The 15,609-nt window shown below is 48.4% G+C and overlaps 1 protein-coding gene across 1 annotated transcript in view; it reads left to right on the plus strand.

Moving 5' to 3' along the window:
• The window catches only part of LOC138453804 (zinc finger protein 11-like), a 2,054,811-nt gene that overhangs the window by 1,509,867 nt on the left and 529,335 nt on the right, over positions 1 to 15,609 (plus strand). Inside the window, exon 12 of the mRNA XM_069606980.1 lies at positions 8,985 to 9,105. Within this exon, the coding sequence (XP_069463081.1) occupies positions 8,985 to 9,105 (121 nt within the window). The remainder of the gene's footprint in view (positions 1 to 8,984; positions 9,106 to 15,609) is intronic.

The following is a 15,609-nucleotide window of genomic DNA, read 5'->3' on the forward strand; positions in this document are numbered from 1 at the left end:
GTACAAAATCAGTCATGGTATCATTTGCTATTGCAGTAATTTTTTCATATACAAAGATCATCCTAAGTTTGCAGAGCCATTCCTCTTTAGAGGGAGCCAGGGCGCTCTTCCACTTTTGGGCCAGCGCCAATCTCCCTGCTCGCAGCATGGCACCGATGACCTTGGGATACACATTAGCTTCAGTCTCTGGCATGGGAGTGCCCAACAGAACCTCCAGGGGATGAAGAGACGGGCTAAACCCCTCAATATCCTTAATCCAGCTGAGCAGCTCCGACCAATAAACCTGTATGGCCGGACAACCCCACCACATGTGAAACCGTTGGTGGCAGCCCCTTGGGCAAAAGGGGGACACCTCCCGAAACATCTTGGACAACAAGGCCGGGGGGGCGATGCCACGAATGAAGGATCTTGAAACTATGTTCCATGGCAGCGGTGTACAGGGAACCCGAGAAAATACATTTAAATACAGCCCTCCAAGTGTGGTCATCCAGTGGCATGCCCAGCCTTTCTTCCCATATGCCTTTGAAGGGCTGTCTACCCTCTAGGTCAGCAGTTATCAAAACCCCGTAAAATTTGGATATCGAGCGCTTCCGAGTTATACTTTTAGCCAATATGGTTTCAAATGGAGTGAGGGGGCGTCCAAGCTGGTCGGCCCACCTAGGGTGGGTCAAAATCCCTTTCAACCGCAGGTATTCAAAGACCGTGGGGGGGCTATCTGCCAAAGCCTCGATCAAGCTACCATACTCTATAAAGCCCTCTTCCCGCAAGAGTTGGGAGACCCTCACCAACCCCATATCAGACCAGGCCTGAGTGTCCTGGAAACCCCTAGAGCCCAGATCTATGGGGGGGCCCCAGAGCGAGGACAGCGGTGAGGGCCATGATGACAATCGTTTATTAGCTTTATTGGGTTTCCATAGTGCCCACAGGGCCGCTAGGGTGGGGTGTGTTCTGATTTGAGAGGGAAGAACCCTTGGAGAGGCCCATAAGAGGTCTCTAACTTTTTTCGGGTGGGTGTGAACGTCTTCAATATATGTCCAATAAGTGCCCATGTCGTCCCGCATATGCTCCAACATCACCCGGAGCTGGGCTGCTTTGTAATAAAGCCGGAAGTCGGGGAGGCCGAAACCTCCATGGGACTTCGGGAGGGTCAGGGTGGAGGTCTTGACCCTTGGCCTCTTACCGTTCCAAATGAACATGAGAACTCTAGATTGAAGCACCTCGAAAAAGGACTCGGGTATCACAATGGGAAGCGCTGCAAACAGATAGAGGAGGCGGGGCAAGATATTCATCTTCACTGTGACCATGCGCCCAAGCCAGGAAAGCGTGAGGGGTGCCCAACGCCTGAGGTCATTACTGACTTGAGCGAGGATCTCCGGGAAATTGCTCTGGTATAGTTGGGATAGATCCCTGGGGATGGTGGTGCCGAGGTACCTAGTGGATACCCGTTCAATTCTAACCCCAAGAATATCGGTGTTATTTCCAATGTCCTGATCCCCCAAGCCCATGGGCATGATACTTGATTTGGACGCATTTATCTTCAGTCCAGAAAAGGAGCCGAAGAGGTGTACAAGATCAAACAGCCGGGGTAAGGAATCTTGGATGTTGGTTAGGTAGCTCAAAATGTCGTCTGCAAAGAGGGAAAGCTTAAACTCGCACTCGCCACACTGTATGCCCGTAATTTCCGGGTCATTCCTAACCGCTATGGCTAGAGGCTCCATTGCCAAGGCATACAATAGGGGCGACAGGGGACATCCCTGCCGAGTGCCCCTAGAGAGGGAAAAGGGCTCTGAGGTGCCCCCATTGACCAGGACTCTAGCCGAAGGGCCATTGTAGAGTGCTGCGACCCACCCACAGAAATTGTCACCCAGCCCCATCTTTCGGAGGACCCTGCCCATGTACGGCCATTCGACACGGTCGAAGGCCTTTTCTGAGTCTAGTGAGAGGAGGTACCCTTCCACTCCCTGTCTAGATGCCTCATGCATGAGGTCGAGGGTTTTCCTTATATTGTCTGACCCCTGGCGGCCCGGGATGAAGCCCACTTGATCTCCATGCACTAGGGTGGGGAGCAGTTTGGCCGGTCTATTCGCTAGGAGCTTGGCTAATATTTTCACATCGTTATTAAGGAGGGATATGGGGCGATATGATTGGCAATATGAGGGATCCTTGCCCTCTTTAGACAGGACAACAATCAAGGCTGACATCATCGTGGGAGGGAGGGAACCTTGGACAAGAGCCGCATTGAACATCTTAGCCATGAATGGGGCTAGCGTGGACGTATACGTCTTGTAGAATTTGACTCTGAAACCATCGTCTCCCGGGGCTGTGCCGCTCTTCAAAGAGGATATAGTATCTATTACCTCTTCCGGGGAGATGGGACTCTCGAGAGAATCCGCTTTGTCCGGGAGAAGGTCCGGAACAGGGAGGGAGTCCAGGAAGCTGTCAACGTCGTTCCCATCCCCTGTATATTCCGAGCGATACAGCTTTTCATAATATAGCCTGAATTGTTCAGCTATCTTGGTATCTCTCGCGGTCGAGTCCCCTTCCGGGGTGTGAATTGAGTTCACCCTCCTGCTATTTCTCAGGTCTCGAAGTCTCCAAGCCAAAATTTTATCCGCCTTTTCCCCCCTTTCCATGTACCTCTGCTTCAAAAAAGCAAGCTTCCTTTCCGTCTGACCCACCTGGAGGTCTGCCAGCCTGGTTCGCAACCCCTGTAGTTCCTCCCATTGTCCGGGGAACATCTGTGACCTTAACTCCCCCCCCCCCGGCTGGAGGGCTGCTATTTTGTCCTTTAACACTTTCTCCTCACGTTCCCTCTCCTTCTTTCTCCTGGATCCAATACCAATGAGGGTGCCTCTAATAGTTGCCTTAAATGCCTCCCACACTCCCATAGTTCCAACCTCGCCATTGTCATTGAGAGTGAAGTATTCCTCAATGGCTGCTAGGAGGGATTGGCGAACCTCCCTGTCCTGCAGAACAGGTCATTACACCTCCATCGGGATCCGGCTGCCGGGACAGGAGGAAGGCCAATCTTAATCTTTACCATATCGTGGTCCGACCAAGGGACAATCGCCACTCCTGAACTAGTGACCTCTCCCAGCAGCGAGGCGTCAACCAGGATGTAATCAATACGGGAGAAGGCAGAATGTGTCTTTGAATAATAGGTGTAATCTGGGTTCTGGCCCTTCACGGGGATGCACGTGTCAGCCAAACCTAATTCCCCATTCACTTCCTGGAAGGCCAACGCCAGCTTCTTGTGGTGACGGACATTGGGGCAAGGCTTATCAGATTTCCTATCTCTCTCGGGGCAAAGCACCATGTTAAAATCTCCCCCAACCAGAAGGGTACCTTCAGAAAATGACATTATTATCCCTCTCATCCCTTCCCAGAAGGTATCCTGCGCTTCATTCGGAGCATATATGCAAACCTTTGTGAACAAACAACCCCTCACCTCCCCCTTCACCATGAGATACCGGCCTTCTGGGTCTGCTTTTAAGGCTTTAAACGCAAAATGGGCCCCAGGAGAAATCAACAAAGATACTCCCCGCTTCTTAGACTGAACAGAGGCCGAGTACATCTGAGCTATGGGTCTGGCCCTGAGCTTAGGCTCTTTTCCCCGAACCCAGTGAGTCTCCTGCACAAAAAGAAAGTGAAGTCGCAGCCTCGCAAATTCCCTCACAATTAGGGACCTCTTCGTAGGCGAGTTAAGCCCGCGAGCATTCAATGACCCCACTGTCAAGAATTGGAGCGAATCATCCATTTAAGTACAGATAAAAGCTCATAGCTCCATTCTTAGAAAAGCAAGCGTTTTTACTCCCACAATACTTCCACAACCCACTGACGATATGAGACAGCCCCAGGGGTGCGAGAATACCCGAAAAACTTGGCACATTGTAACTGTAACCCCAACAACATAACTCCCCCTTTTCCCCCCCACCCCCTCTCCCCTAATCGCCTGGTCGTTCCATGGCTTCATCCGATCGCCAGTCCAGGCCACCATTGTTCCCCCCCCCCACAGGCTCAATAACTCGTCATAATCAACACTCCAAGCCCCCCCACCCCCATGTTCAGTGTAAAGTACAAACAGCTACATCACCCTCCATTCGCATAGGCAGATGCCGGCTTAGTCGTCAGGCACCAAATGTTCACTTCAACTATTTGGAGGGCCCGGCGAAGCTGGGGTCATTCTCCTAAATTTCCTCTGACCTCGCACCCTGTGCCTCTCCTTGGGAGCTTTGTTCCCTTTAGGGCCTGTCGGTGTTCGCTCGCGTTCCTGCTCCCCCAGTTCCATGTTTGAATTGTCCAAAAGTTCACCTGACACTCTCTGGATATCATCTTCAGTAATCAGGGCATACTTGTAGCCCTCGAATTCAAAGGAGAGGGAGAAAGGATATCCCCACCTGTAGCGGACCCCCTTGGATTGGAGCATCTTTGTCAGCGGGGAGCAGAGGCGGCGTCTTGCAAGGGTGAAGGCCGACAGGTCTTGATACACCGAAATCCGGGCCCCCTCCCACTCCACAGGGCCCTTCTTACGAGCCAGTTCCAAGATCCTGCTCTTTTCCGAGAAGTAATGAAAGCGAACTAAGACGGATCTGGGGCCTCTGGAGGGTGCACCTGCTCTGTGGGCCCTGTCAATGGTGGGTTTGCTGGTATTGGCTCCATCGAAGAGTACCCCTATTACTGCATTGACCGCCTTAATGACGTCTGCTTGAGTTTCCCCCTCGTGTTCCGGGAAGCCTAGGAAACGTAGGTTACAGCGGCGTTCCCTATTTTCCAAATCGTCCATTTTTAAAGAGCATCTCTCTTCTCTTCTCTCGAGCTCCGACAGGCGCATATCGAATTGTGTTTCAAAGATGTCACTCGAGGCTGTGGTGTTCTCTAGTGCCTGGACTCTGTCATCAATATTGTCCACCTTTTTGTCTAAGGTGTCCAGTCTCAGAGCAATATCCGCCCTAAAGCCTCTAATTTCTTCCAGTAGGGCTGCCATGCCTCTGGTGACCGTGCTAGCATCGGCCGGCTCCTGTTGCGTCTGGGTCGCCATTCCAGGTGGCCTCGGGGGATCGGGGGACGACCGGCGAAACTTCTGTAGGGATTCTCTCCAGTTCATCGACTCTCCCCAAGCATCCCTGCTCTGCGGGGGGTTCCCCCAGAAATTCAGGATCAAGGTGACCCGCTGGCCCACCCAGAGACGGTGCCGCCGGGGGGCTGGGAGCGAAGACCCAGCACCTGGGGTCCTAGTCCCGGGCTAGTTCCCTCCCGTAGGTTTTGTTTTGTCCTCCCCAGGGTTCTCTCCTCGCCTCTCTCCTCCCCAGATTGCGCGACTGTGCTCCCGTTTGAGCTGTGAGGGCCTTCAACGCACCGGTGGCCGGACCCGGGGTTTGGCCTGCCGGGGCCCAGCTCTCCCAATAGGGCCCCGCGCGGTAAGTCAGTCCGCCTAGGAAATGCGGTGCTCGGGGGACACCCCGACTCCCGTGACCCCTCCGAGGCTTGTATGTGTGTCGCTGAGTCTCCCCAGCCTCGCTCCTGTCTCTTCCTGCGGTGCCGTCGGTCCCCAGGGGGGCTGCCCAGACTGGGCCAGCACTGCCTCACCTCCTGGGTGCGAGGTCGCCACTCGTGGAAAACCGTGGAAGGCCGTGGGTTGCCAGCATGGGCCAGTGCGAGCCCCCACCCGAGACTCCAGTACGCCCTACACGGGCTCCTCCAGTTCCACCCACTCACTTGGGGGCCGCTGTGCTCCGCTCCTCACCTGGTCTCATAGGCCTCGTCCAGGCCCACAACTCCGCCGTACTTTCGCGGGGCCGCTTCACGTTCCCGGATCCACCGCGGGTGCCCCCAGGTACACCCGACCCCCGCGGGACTGCACACGGCAGGGGGGGGGAGCCGCCAGTCCGGGTCGCCGACCTCTTCGCAGGCCTCGCTCAGGCCCGGGAGCAGAGTAGATCTCCGCGGAGCCGCGGCGCCGCAGGGGGGAGGGGCTTCCGTCCCTCAAAACTTGGAGGCTTCGTTCTCCGGCACGGTTCCACCTCGGGGTCCCAAATTCGGGCCGGGGGCGCCCGTGGCACTCGTGTGGGTGGGGGTGGTGTCGGCTCCTCGCTCCGGGGGTTTCGGGGGGGGCTCGGGACCCTCAATCAGCGCCCTGGCGGGGAGACGAGCCGAGATGCGTCAGACCATCTCTGCGCCCCCTGGTGGATCTCAACCTCATGTTTTAAGAAGTGCAGAGCATGTGTTGTTGCAACCCAGAGATAGGAGGTACATCAGAGGACATGTTATAACGTGGAATTTTATTAAAGAAAAACAGAAATACCTCTTCTATCCCTGCCAACTATGGTGAGGCGTTTGAAAAAAGTATGCTAAAAAGTAAAGAAAACAATAAAACGAGTGCTCGTCCGTATGCCTTACAAAGGTTCAGTCCTCCGTCCCAAACCTGATCTGTCCTATACTCTCCCTACCGCTAATAACCTAAATAACAGAAATTCGATCTAAGTTAGTTATGTTCGCTAATTTGGGTGTAAGGTGGCTGTTCCCTGACTCCCACAACCAATAATGCCTTAGAAATCTCTTGCATCTTTATGCGCCCAGCCTGCTCAGTAGTTCAAAGATCAGAAAAGGTTCTTGTAAAGTTCAGTGTCCAAAAAAACCTCATACAGTTCATATCCTTCAGAGCTCTGCTCGCTGTATGAAAAATGGTTCCAGGTTCTCGAATTACTCAGTTTGGTATAAATTGTCTAACCCTCCAGGCCTTGTTCTGGGTTTGGATTCACCCCTTTGTACGATCTTCTCTATCCCAGCCCCCTGTGGGACTCCTGACCCCCAGGCCTAATGACTCTTTTGTGTGGTTCACCCCCCTGTAGGATAATTTCTGGTTCAACCACTTGTGGATTATGCTTTATGGTTCTCAAGTTCGTTTCACCTCTTAGCTCGGTATTCTCTAGTTTCTCCCTTTTAGTTTTTTTTCGGCCCTCTAGGCCTGCTGATTCTGTGGTGTGGTTTAAACCACTTTAGGGTAATTTCTGGTTCAACCCCCTTTGGGCTGTTCAGCCCCCTAGGCTTTATACTTCTTTAGTTTGTGCTACCCCTTCATTCAGTATTTTTATCTTCGATCCTCATGGGCTATTCGGCCCTCCAGGTTTGCTGTTCTCCGGTTCAGATCACCCCTTTGTTGGGTGTTTCCAGGGTCTGGCTCTCCAGGGTTCCACAGAGTCCTTGCTACTCTCCTCCTACTCCCTCAGATGCTTACCTGCTCTCATGCGGCATGGCTCGACTGGGGAAACGGCTTCTTTCTGATGTCTCCGATCTGCAGCTCTGTTGTCCCCACTGTCGGGTCCTGTGTGTCGGTTCGTCCCACCTCTTCTCGGCAGGACTTCGGCATCAGAACAGCTGGATGATGGGGTGCTGCTGCAGTGGACCCTGCTTCCCCCTTTGTGTGGCGGGTCCCCGTCTCTTAGGCTCTCAACCCATCTGGGATAGGCACTATTCTGTAGGCTTGAGATTGTCTCCACCCGCCACGTTAGGCACGTGGTCCTGCCTCCAGGTTCCTAGCTGAAGGGAGGCGTCCCTTCCGCCGTTTGCCTGCACATTTTTCCCCCCACTCAGACAGTTTCTCTCTCTCGCTCTGAGTCAACTTCTTTATAGTCCTCCCTGGAACAAGAGATAGACCATTGGCTCCATTCTTCAGGTACAGAAGAGCACGGAATGGATGCTGAGGGGACTACCATATCCTTTGCACCACTTGTTCAGGTAACAGAACACTGAAATGCATAAATATCACGAACAAATAGAGAAGAGAAAACCAATTGGAAACTAAGAAAGAGGAGATTTTTCAGAAACTCATGATTCTCTCCTGATGGGGAATTGACTATGGGGAAACACGTGTTGAGAGAAACATATGTGAATGCAATGAAAGAAGAGGATTTGGATTCATAAATCATACAACAACCATGTACCATTGTTGAACAGTTATTTGAAAAGGTATCTGATGAGATATGCAGTTGGTGCACAGTAATAGAACACAGTTTGGAAGAATCACAGGAGACAATAACATTGGGTCAGAGACCAAGCCACAAGCCTTGAGAGGACCCTGTATGTTTTGACACTGTTCAATTCCTATATAACCCATGAACGTGTGGGACTCTGAATGCAGTTAGGATGTGGTAGCGCTTTTTTTGATGTGTCCTCGTCTCCTAGGGTGGCACGGTCATCCCAATTGAGCTCCTGCTTGCCCTGTCTCGCTATGGAGTGTAGCCTAGTCTGCTCACCTTTCTGGGCCCAAAGGGGGACTGCTCCTTGGTGAGAAGGGAAGATCTCCTTAGATGCATCAAAGTGTGCAGTTCTTGCTCCCAAAGCTCATTTATGTACCCTGGGGAAAACCTCAAAAACTTGGCTGGTCCAGGCCAGGCTTACATGCAATCCCTTTCTCGGGCGGATAGCTCGGGGGCAATGTGCTCGCCTTGGAAGCAAGACGACACGGAGCAACACAGGTTCGATCCTCGGGTAAGCGCTTAGAAACCTCTGGGTATTAAGCGCGTTATAAATAACCTATCATCTCATTTCCCCTGAGATAGTTGCTAATATACCATGGCAGCATTTGGGGTAAATTGTTGCTTTTGAGCACACAGTAAAGTGCATGGTCAATAAGGGCTGACACATACACAGGTTTGAAATGACTGTTAAGAACTTGTATTCTGTGTTTGTATATGGTATATTAATTGAGTTTGCTTTCGTTGGTAATCATTTTATTGTCCATACTGATGGTTTGAACATTTTCAATGTTAGATTTTAGGGCTAAACCTCTACTTTAAATCCATGTCTTACACAAAACATACCTCCGTGATATCATTTGTGTGCAAAGAATATTTCACAAGTTGTGAATCTGAAAGGGTTATGATCAGTGACACCTATTAAAGGAATCTGAATAAAACACATTCAACTTCTAAGAAAGATATTTTTTAATATGATCTAAAGCTAATTTCTATATTTCAATATTGCAGTTTTTATCAGATCCATCTGGATTTCAGTCTTCTCTTCCTGACAGTGGCGTGAACATAGAAATGAAACAAGATTCAGAAATGAAATATGAGGGAGGCGAGAGCAGCACCAATCCTGTTCCAGGTAAGTTGCTAATATCTCTGCGTTGCTGTAATTATTCAGCAAATTACTGTTTTTAGCACAGTTAAATTGCACTTGTTCCTGAATGAATGCACTGCTGGGATATTTGGGAGCAGTAACGTGTGTTGGCCAAGGCAATTTTGAAAGAAGTTTGTGATGCAACCTTTGTGGGAGTAATCGGCTAGTGTTTCCTTTTGCAGCTCATTTTTTTGCAGTTTTTATTGCTTTGAAATGGGTGACCAGTTATTTTCAGCTGCCCCCGAATTCTTACATAGGTGACATTCTTAGTAGATTTCATTTTTTGTTCTATATGTATTTCATGTTTTTTGAAGCACAACAGTCACTAAAAGCTATCCTGGTGTAGCAACTATCTAGGTGGGCAGGAATTGCAGGTAATAATGGATCAGCCAGGGTTTTGAGGTTTTCCCTAGGGCGCATAGCTGCGGTTTGCATTTTCTAAGATTTGGAAGTATAGGCTGAGCCCAATGCACAAGGTTTAGTGCTACAAAAAATCTAATCTAAGTTTTGTTGACAACACTGGAGGCCTAGCCTGTCTGCAAGGATGTCTATGTTTATCACTGCATTTGATAAAAGGCAAGGACAAATCAGGGCAACACAGGTTCAATTCCCGGTCCTGAGACTGGTCTCCAGTATTAAGCGCGTTATAAAAGATTAATCAATTAAGGCAGTTAGGCTACTCAATGTAGTTTCAGAGGTGGGACTATTGATTGGTTGAGGGCATCTCAGTTTTGCAAAAAGATGGAACCACTTAATCTTAAGAAAAGGGTTCTGTGACTAGCCTTTTAACAATTTGGCTATTGTTTTTAAGTCCTTTTTTCACTTAGATCTTTATCAGTGGGTGCAACCCTTCCTTAGTGTTCTTTTTTTTTTTCATTAAAAATTATCCCTTTCGAGCAATATGTTCTTTGGTCACCACACCCACTTTCAAACTCAGTTTTTACATATTTCCAGTTCAGTTTAAGATGGTCATTCAATTCCAGATGGTCATGAGGCATTGTTCAAGCTTAAATATATGGGAGAGGTGGGAAAGTGGTGGTGGTGTGGGAGGCGGGGGAGTATAGTATTGATAGAAAAATAGAGAAGCCGTAGCCACTGAATTCCACATAGTATGCTACAGAAGGGTTGAGTGGTTCATTGTGTCAGAGAATTCTCCATGTCTTGAAACTGTGTTTATCTATCTTGGTCCTCTGACTTCTCAATGTTTGTGGTCACCTTTTGAGAGAACCATAGAAAGTGTGAAGGGTGATGGCTCAAGTTCAGATTTCTCTGATGGTCTGTTGACTAAATGTCACTTGCTGTTCCCAAAGTTTCACAATGTAAGGAATCTGGAATATTGGATGCAAGTGTAAAGACTATGTGGACTTTTTTGGGGAAAGCAGACAGGCAGGTGGTAATACAGCATGGAACCTTGAGGGCACAGCAAGTGCTGTCTGCTGTCCTGCTGGACCCTCTACTCACTGCTCCATTTTGACATGCTAAACCAACTCATCAATCTTCATCAGAAGAAACTCACAGACTTACTTACTGGTATGTGGATTGGAATGCAAGAAGGATTTATGAGATTCATCTTATCTGCAATTTAACCTCTCAACTATTCTAAACTTCCTATTTTTGTTTTATAGCCCAAGCCACGTCCACCTCATTCACTGTGACACTTATATCCTGGATAAGGTGGCTACAGATCAATTTCAAAAACACATTGAAGCCCAGGACATTCTCCACGAGCAGCAATCAGGCTTCCGTGTGGCAAATAGCACAGAGACTGCCATGCTAGACCTGCATACATGCATGCTCAATATTCTTGACGGGGGGGAAGGCAGGGATCTTAATGCTCTTAGACTTAAGCGCTGCTTTTGACTTGGTCGACCACCAACTATTGCAAAAGACCTTAGACAAAATGGCAGGATGCTCGGCGACCGCTCTGGCATGGCTGACATCTTTTTTGGCCAACCGTAAAGAAAAAGTACACTGGGGGGAAAATGTTTCTAAGGCTGCTCACATCAACTTTGGGGTCCCACAGGGAGCGAGTTTGTCACCTCTATTATTCAACTTATATATGAGATGCCTATGTGATCTTCTGGAAAGTGTCAGTGTGTTTTTCACTAATTACACTGACGACACCCAGTTGGTGCTCGAGCTGGACGGATACTATCACACAGGTAGTGCTAAAATTGCAGCAGTGTACAGCATTATAGACAAATGGATGGAGCACAATTGGATGTGCTTGAATAGTAGAAAAACGGAGTTGATGATATTTGGCACGCAATAAGCTAGAGCTAAGTTAGACGCTGAATATGAAGCCTTTGTCATCAAAGATACACGTATCCTATTAATGGCTCAGGTCAAAACCCTCGGGTTGATGGTGGAGGCATCCGTGGGGGCTGAGGCACAGGTTAATTTTCTACACAAAAATAATGGCTATTACCTAGGTCTACTGAGAGCCATTCGACCGTTTTTAAATGAGGAGAACACAGCTACTATTGCCAGGGCTATTATCCTGTCCCACCTGGATTATGGCAAGGCGCTGCTGCTAGGGGCCACTAAGAAGGGGATAGAGAGATGCCAGGTTATGAAAAACGATGCCGTACGCATCATCAAGGGGATTAAGAATAGAGAGCCTTTATCTGAAGGAAGGAAAGCACTGCACTGGCTGAGGATAGAAGACAGGATTTTATTCAAATCCTTGACCATAGTGCATAGGTGTTTGTATGGCTCTGCTCCATCATATCTTAAGAAACAGTTCTCAATCTATGTTCCGACACAGTAACTGAGATCTGAAATGCAAGGCAGGCTAAAAGTGCCCGGTTCAGTCGAACAACGGGCTCGAGCCGAGGATTTCCAGTGCAGGCAGCACAACATTGGAACATGCTACCCATCACCCTCCGGCTGACTTTTCTAAAAATGTATTTGATCAAATGAGCCCACTCCGTGTCCATTAAAATCTTTTAAAATGTTTGCCTCAATAGTTTGTCTTTTTGTTTGTATGTTCTACGTTGATGCTCCCTGATGCCTGTGGGTTTTCGTCGTTCTTCAAGCATATAAATATAAATATACTAGAAGAACGGGCACACGCAACCAGGAGTGACAGCAAGTGCTGTCCGCTGACCGTCTGCACCGTGCACTTCCTCCCTATTATATTGGTTTTCTTTCTTTTCTTATATTACCTGCATTATATTCGGCACCTGTACCATGTCCACCCAATGGGTTCACATTTCAGCTTTTAAAAGCATCAAACGTACTCTCCCCTGACGCTGTGAATAACCTTCCAGCTATAATGCTGTAAAAGCGCTGACAATTCAATTTCCTGACCCTGTGCGTATACTCTTAGCAACTTTCCGACCAATACGCTCTATACACCCACTCTAACTTGTGCCTGCAGCTCTCCCTTCCAATTCCTGTTTGACGGGCAGTTCGACCTGGTAAAACTCCAATAAACTCACACACACATTTGTTGCCTCATTCCGAACATTCATATTAACTCGGCGCCACTTACAAGTGCCTGAAAACTCTTCCACTGCGGCTGCCTCCCTTTTTTCCCTTTATTCTCAGTCGCATACACTCCTCGTAATATGTATTTGATACTCAACTGTCCCATCTGACTCAGCACAGCATTTATACAATTGAATTTCTCACCATTGCACTGCAATTGCTCTCATAACTGTGCCACTCCACCAATTGAATGAAAATCTTTCAATCTTAGCCTTCTTTTTTCTTACCTTTGACGGAGCATGCTACCTTCTTTCCTTTCCAGAACCGTGCCGTTCTGCTGATTCTACAAGACACTACTTGCAATAGTCTCTCATGGCGGCTTATCGCCTGACATCTGCGATGCCAAAGCAAGCAGCCTCACTAATTGGGAAACAGCTGCGCTCCCAACCCTAACTGCCTGCATCCTCACTTAATCCTCCTGCAACTCGTGTCCACAATCAGAAACGAGTTCAGCTCGGAAGCTCAGATATCAGACAATTCTGCCTTTCAACGTAACCAACAAAATCACTTTGAAGACTGCTTTAGACACACATGCCAAACTTTTGTGCTAACTCCAGTTATTCTCAACCCTGCCATGATGCAATATAATTTACCCGCATGGACCGTACTGCCAAATGTAGAACTTTCGGACACTACTATAAAACATGTTTAACTCCTACTAACAATGATCAAGAGTTTGATGTATTGGATTCCGGAATGCAGGCGGCAGAGGCAGCAGCATAGTCCTGTTGCTCCTGACCCTCTCCCTTTTACGATTGTTGGTGATTATGAACTCTAAAAAGAAAATTGATTCAGCTGATAACCCTGTGCCTAAGAAACTGAAATCTACTTCAGGGATGGAGGAAACACCTAGCACACAGGATATATATTCCTTGCTACTGAAGATGGCCCAGGATCCTGGAAAAGTAGTACAGGATGTGAGTGATATCAAGTCCACTATGGAGGATATTTCCTTAAAAGTGTCACAGTTAGATTGCCGGGTTTCAGCCTTGGAAAGTGGCTCTGCATCATTTCATCTGAGATGGCTGGTAGTTTCAGAGCCTTTAACAGCCTGAAGGATGAAGTACAGAGAGGAAAGGACAAAAACCTTGAACTGGATTTGAAAGTCAGAGCCAGGAATCTGAGGCTGGTTGGTGTGGAGGATTTGTTGAAGCTAGTCTTGGACATTTTAAAAACTTCCTTTCACTATGATCTGGCTGTATTGTGTGACCTGGATAATGCTTGGGGTTGGCACAAAGAATGGGTCTAAATCCAGACAGATCCTCATTTCATTCACTTACACAAGGATTAAAGAAGAAGTGCTTAGGTTGGCAAGACTGAAGGGTAAAGCTGGCGGGTTGGAGCCATTGCTGAATAGAGAATTAGTGTGCATTTTGACGTTTATTCTTGGTGTTTTTAATTGTTTTGGGATTTGTCAATATGGCGACTCAGGTTGAATACAGTTAAATGTTTGAATTTTGAAAGTAAATGATCTCACTCTGCTCGTGCGTTTCGTCTGCCCGGCCCTGCATTTTCAATGGAGACTTTTCAAAGGAAGGGACCCTGCTGATCACAGGAGTCACGTGACATGCTGCACGTCGCGTGTGACGCCTGTAGCTGGTATAATGATACGCAGCCACTAGCGTTGGAATGGCTGATGTTTATGTGGCTCCCGCGGACGTGAGGTGGCTCGCTCGCTTGGTGTGGGAGAGGCAGAGCTGTTCATATTGGCACCAAGGTCCAGGTAGAGGGGGCCCCTCAACAAGAAAGTGCCATGGGGGGCGTTCGTTGGTTACCGTACACTTGATGTTCAACATTGCTTCTCTGACACCATGGAATGATCTCTGTGACCCGCTGGCCTCTTTCCTCCAGCCCGTTCCCCTGCTCTGAAGGACCACAAATGTGCAAGCGGTGCATTAAGATAAGTGTGTGTGGCGGTTCTAGAAGCACAACCCTATGGTTTGAATGTTGTCTGTCGAATAACGGGTCTCTGTGCATTGCGCACTTTGCTATGCCCGTGTGCCAGCCTAGCTTCAGAAATCTGTGATGCGCGTCCGGTCATTTTTGGCATCACATACATCATGATTGGGATCGGAAATGTCTTAAGTTTATGTGCAAGTCTGCGCATGTCATTGAGGATACAGCACGAGGCCATGCACTCGTTGGAGGATTCACCTTCCGTCCTGTTCCAGTGTATGACAATGGTGGCGGCGTATCTTGTTTGTCCTTTTGTTTTCTGGTCAACACTTCTGGTTTTACTGGACTGATCACTGACATATTGCAGGTGCGGTTTCCTCGAGGGCGTGCTGTATGTGAGCAGACTAATGGATTATGGCAGGATGTGGTCCTTTTGTGGAGGATGCGTTGGACCAGCCCTTGATTGTAATTAGGTGAACTGTGGAAGATTTTGGATTGCCTTGATCCCATCTTGAGTACTTTCCACGTTCATGAGACGGCTGTGCTTTTTTGCACACGCTTCCACGAATTAAGCTTCGGTCCTGTGACATGGGGCTAAAATGCAAATGCTAATTTTAATGTGACTATGGTGGGTTTGAATTGTTTTTTGTTGTATAGGTTTGGGCATGTGTCTTACATGAATATTTGTTTCTTGAATGGAATATTAATCACATGTGTGGTGTGGTTTTGTGAGGCTCATGACCTTGCCATTTGCATTGCCTTTTGATGTTTCTAAATTGCAAGCTCTTGTTATGGCTGGGGGGGCTGATGTGTCCTTGATGCTCTGTCATTTGTTGTTTATTATTAAGACCAATTAGGACTTAATAATTAAGACTCTCGGGTGTATGGGCGGGGGAGGGCTGTTTGTTGGACCTTCTTATGTGGGGGTTTGATGACCATTCAATGCCAATGTCGATCCTTTGATGGTCTAGATTCAGGATCCCTGGGGCAATATGGGCGTTCTTTTTCCTCCACTGTACTTTCTCTGGGGGGGTGAGGGGTATGGTGGTGGAATTGTATTTAATTTGTACTGGATATTGTATTGTATTGGGTTTGATTTGA

This window comes from Ambystoma mexicanum, chromosome 4p (assembly GCF_040938575.1).
Source record: "Ambystoma mexicanum isolate Mex_15411 chromosome 4p, UKY_AmexF1_1, whole genome shotgun sequence".
In the NCBI taxonomy this organism is placed as follows: domain Eukaryota; kingdom Metazoa; phylum Chordata; class Amphibia; order Caudata; family Ambystomatidae; genus Ambystoma; species Ambystoma mexicanum.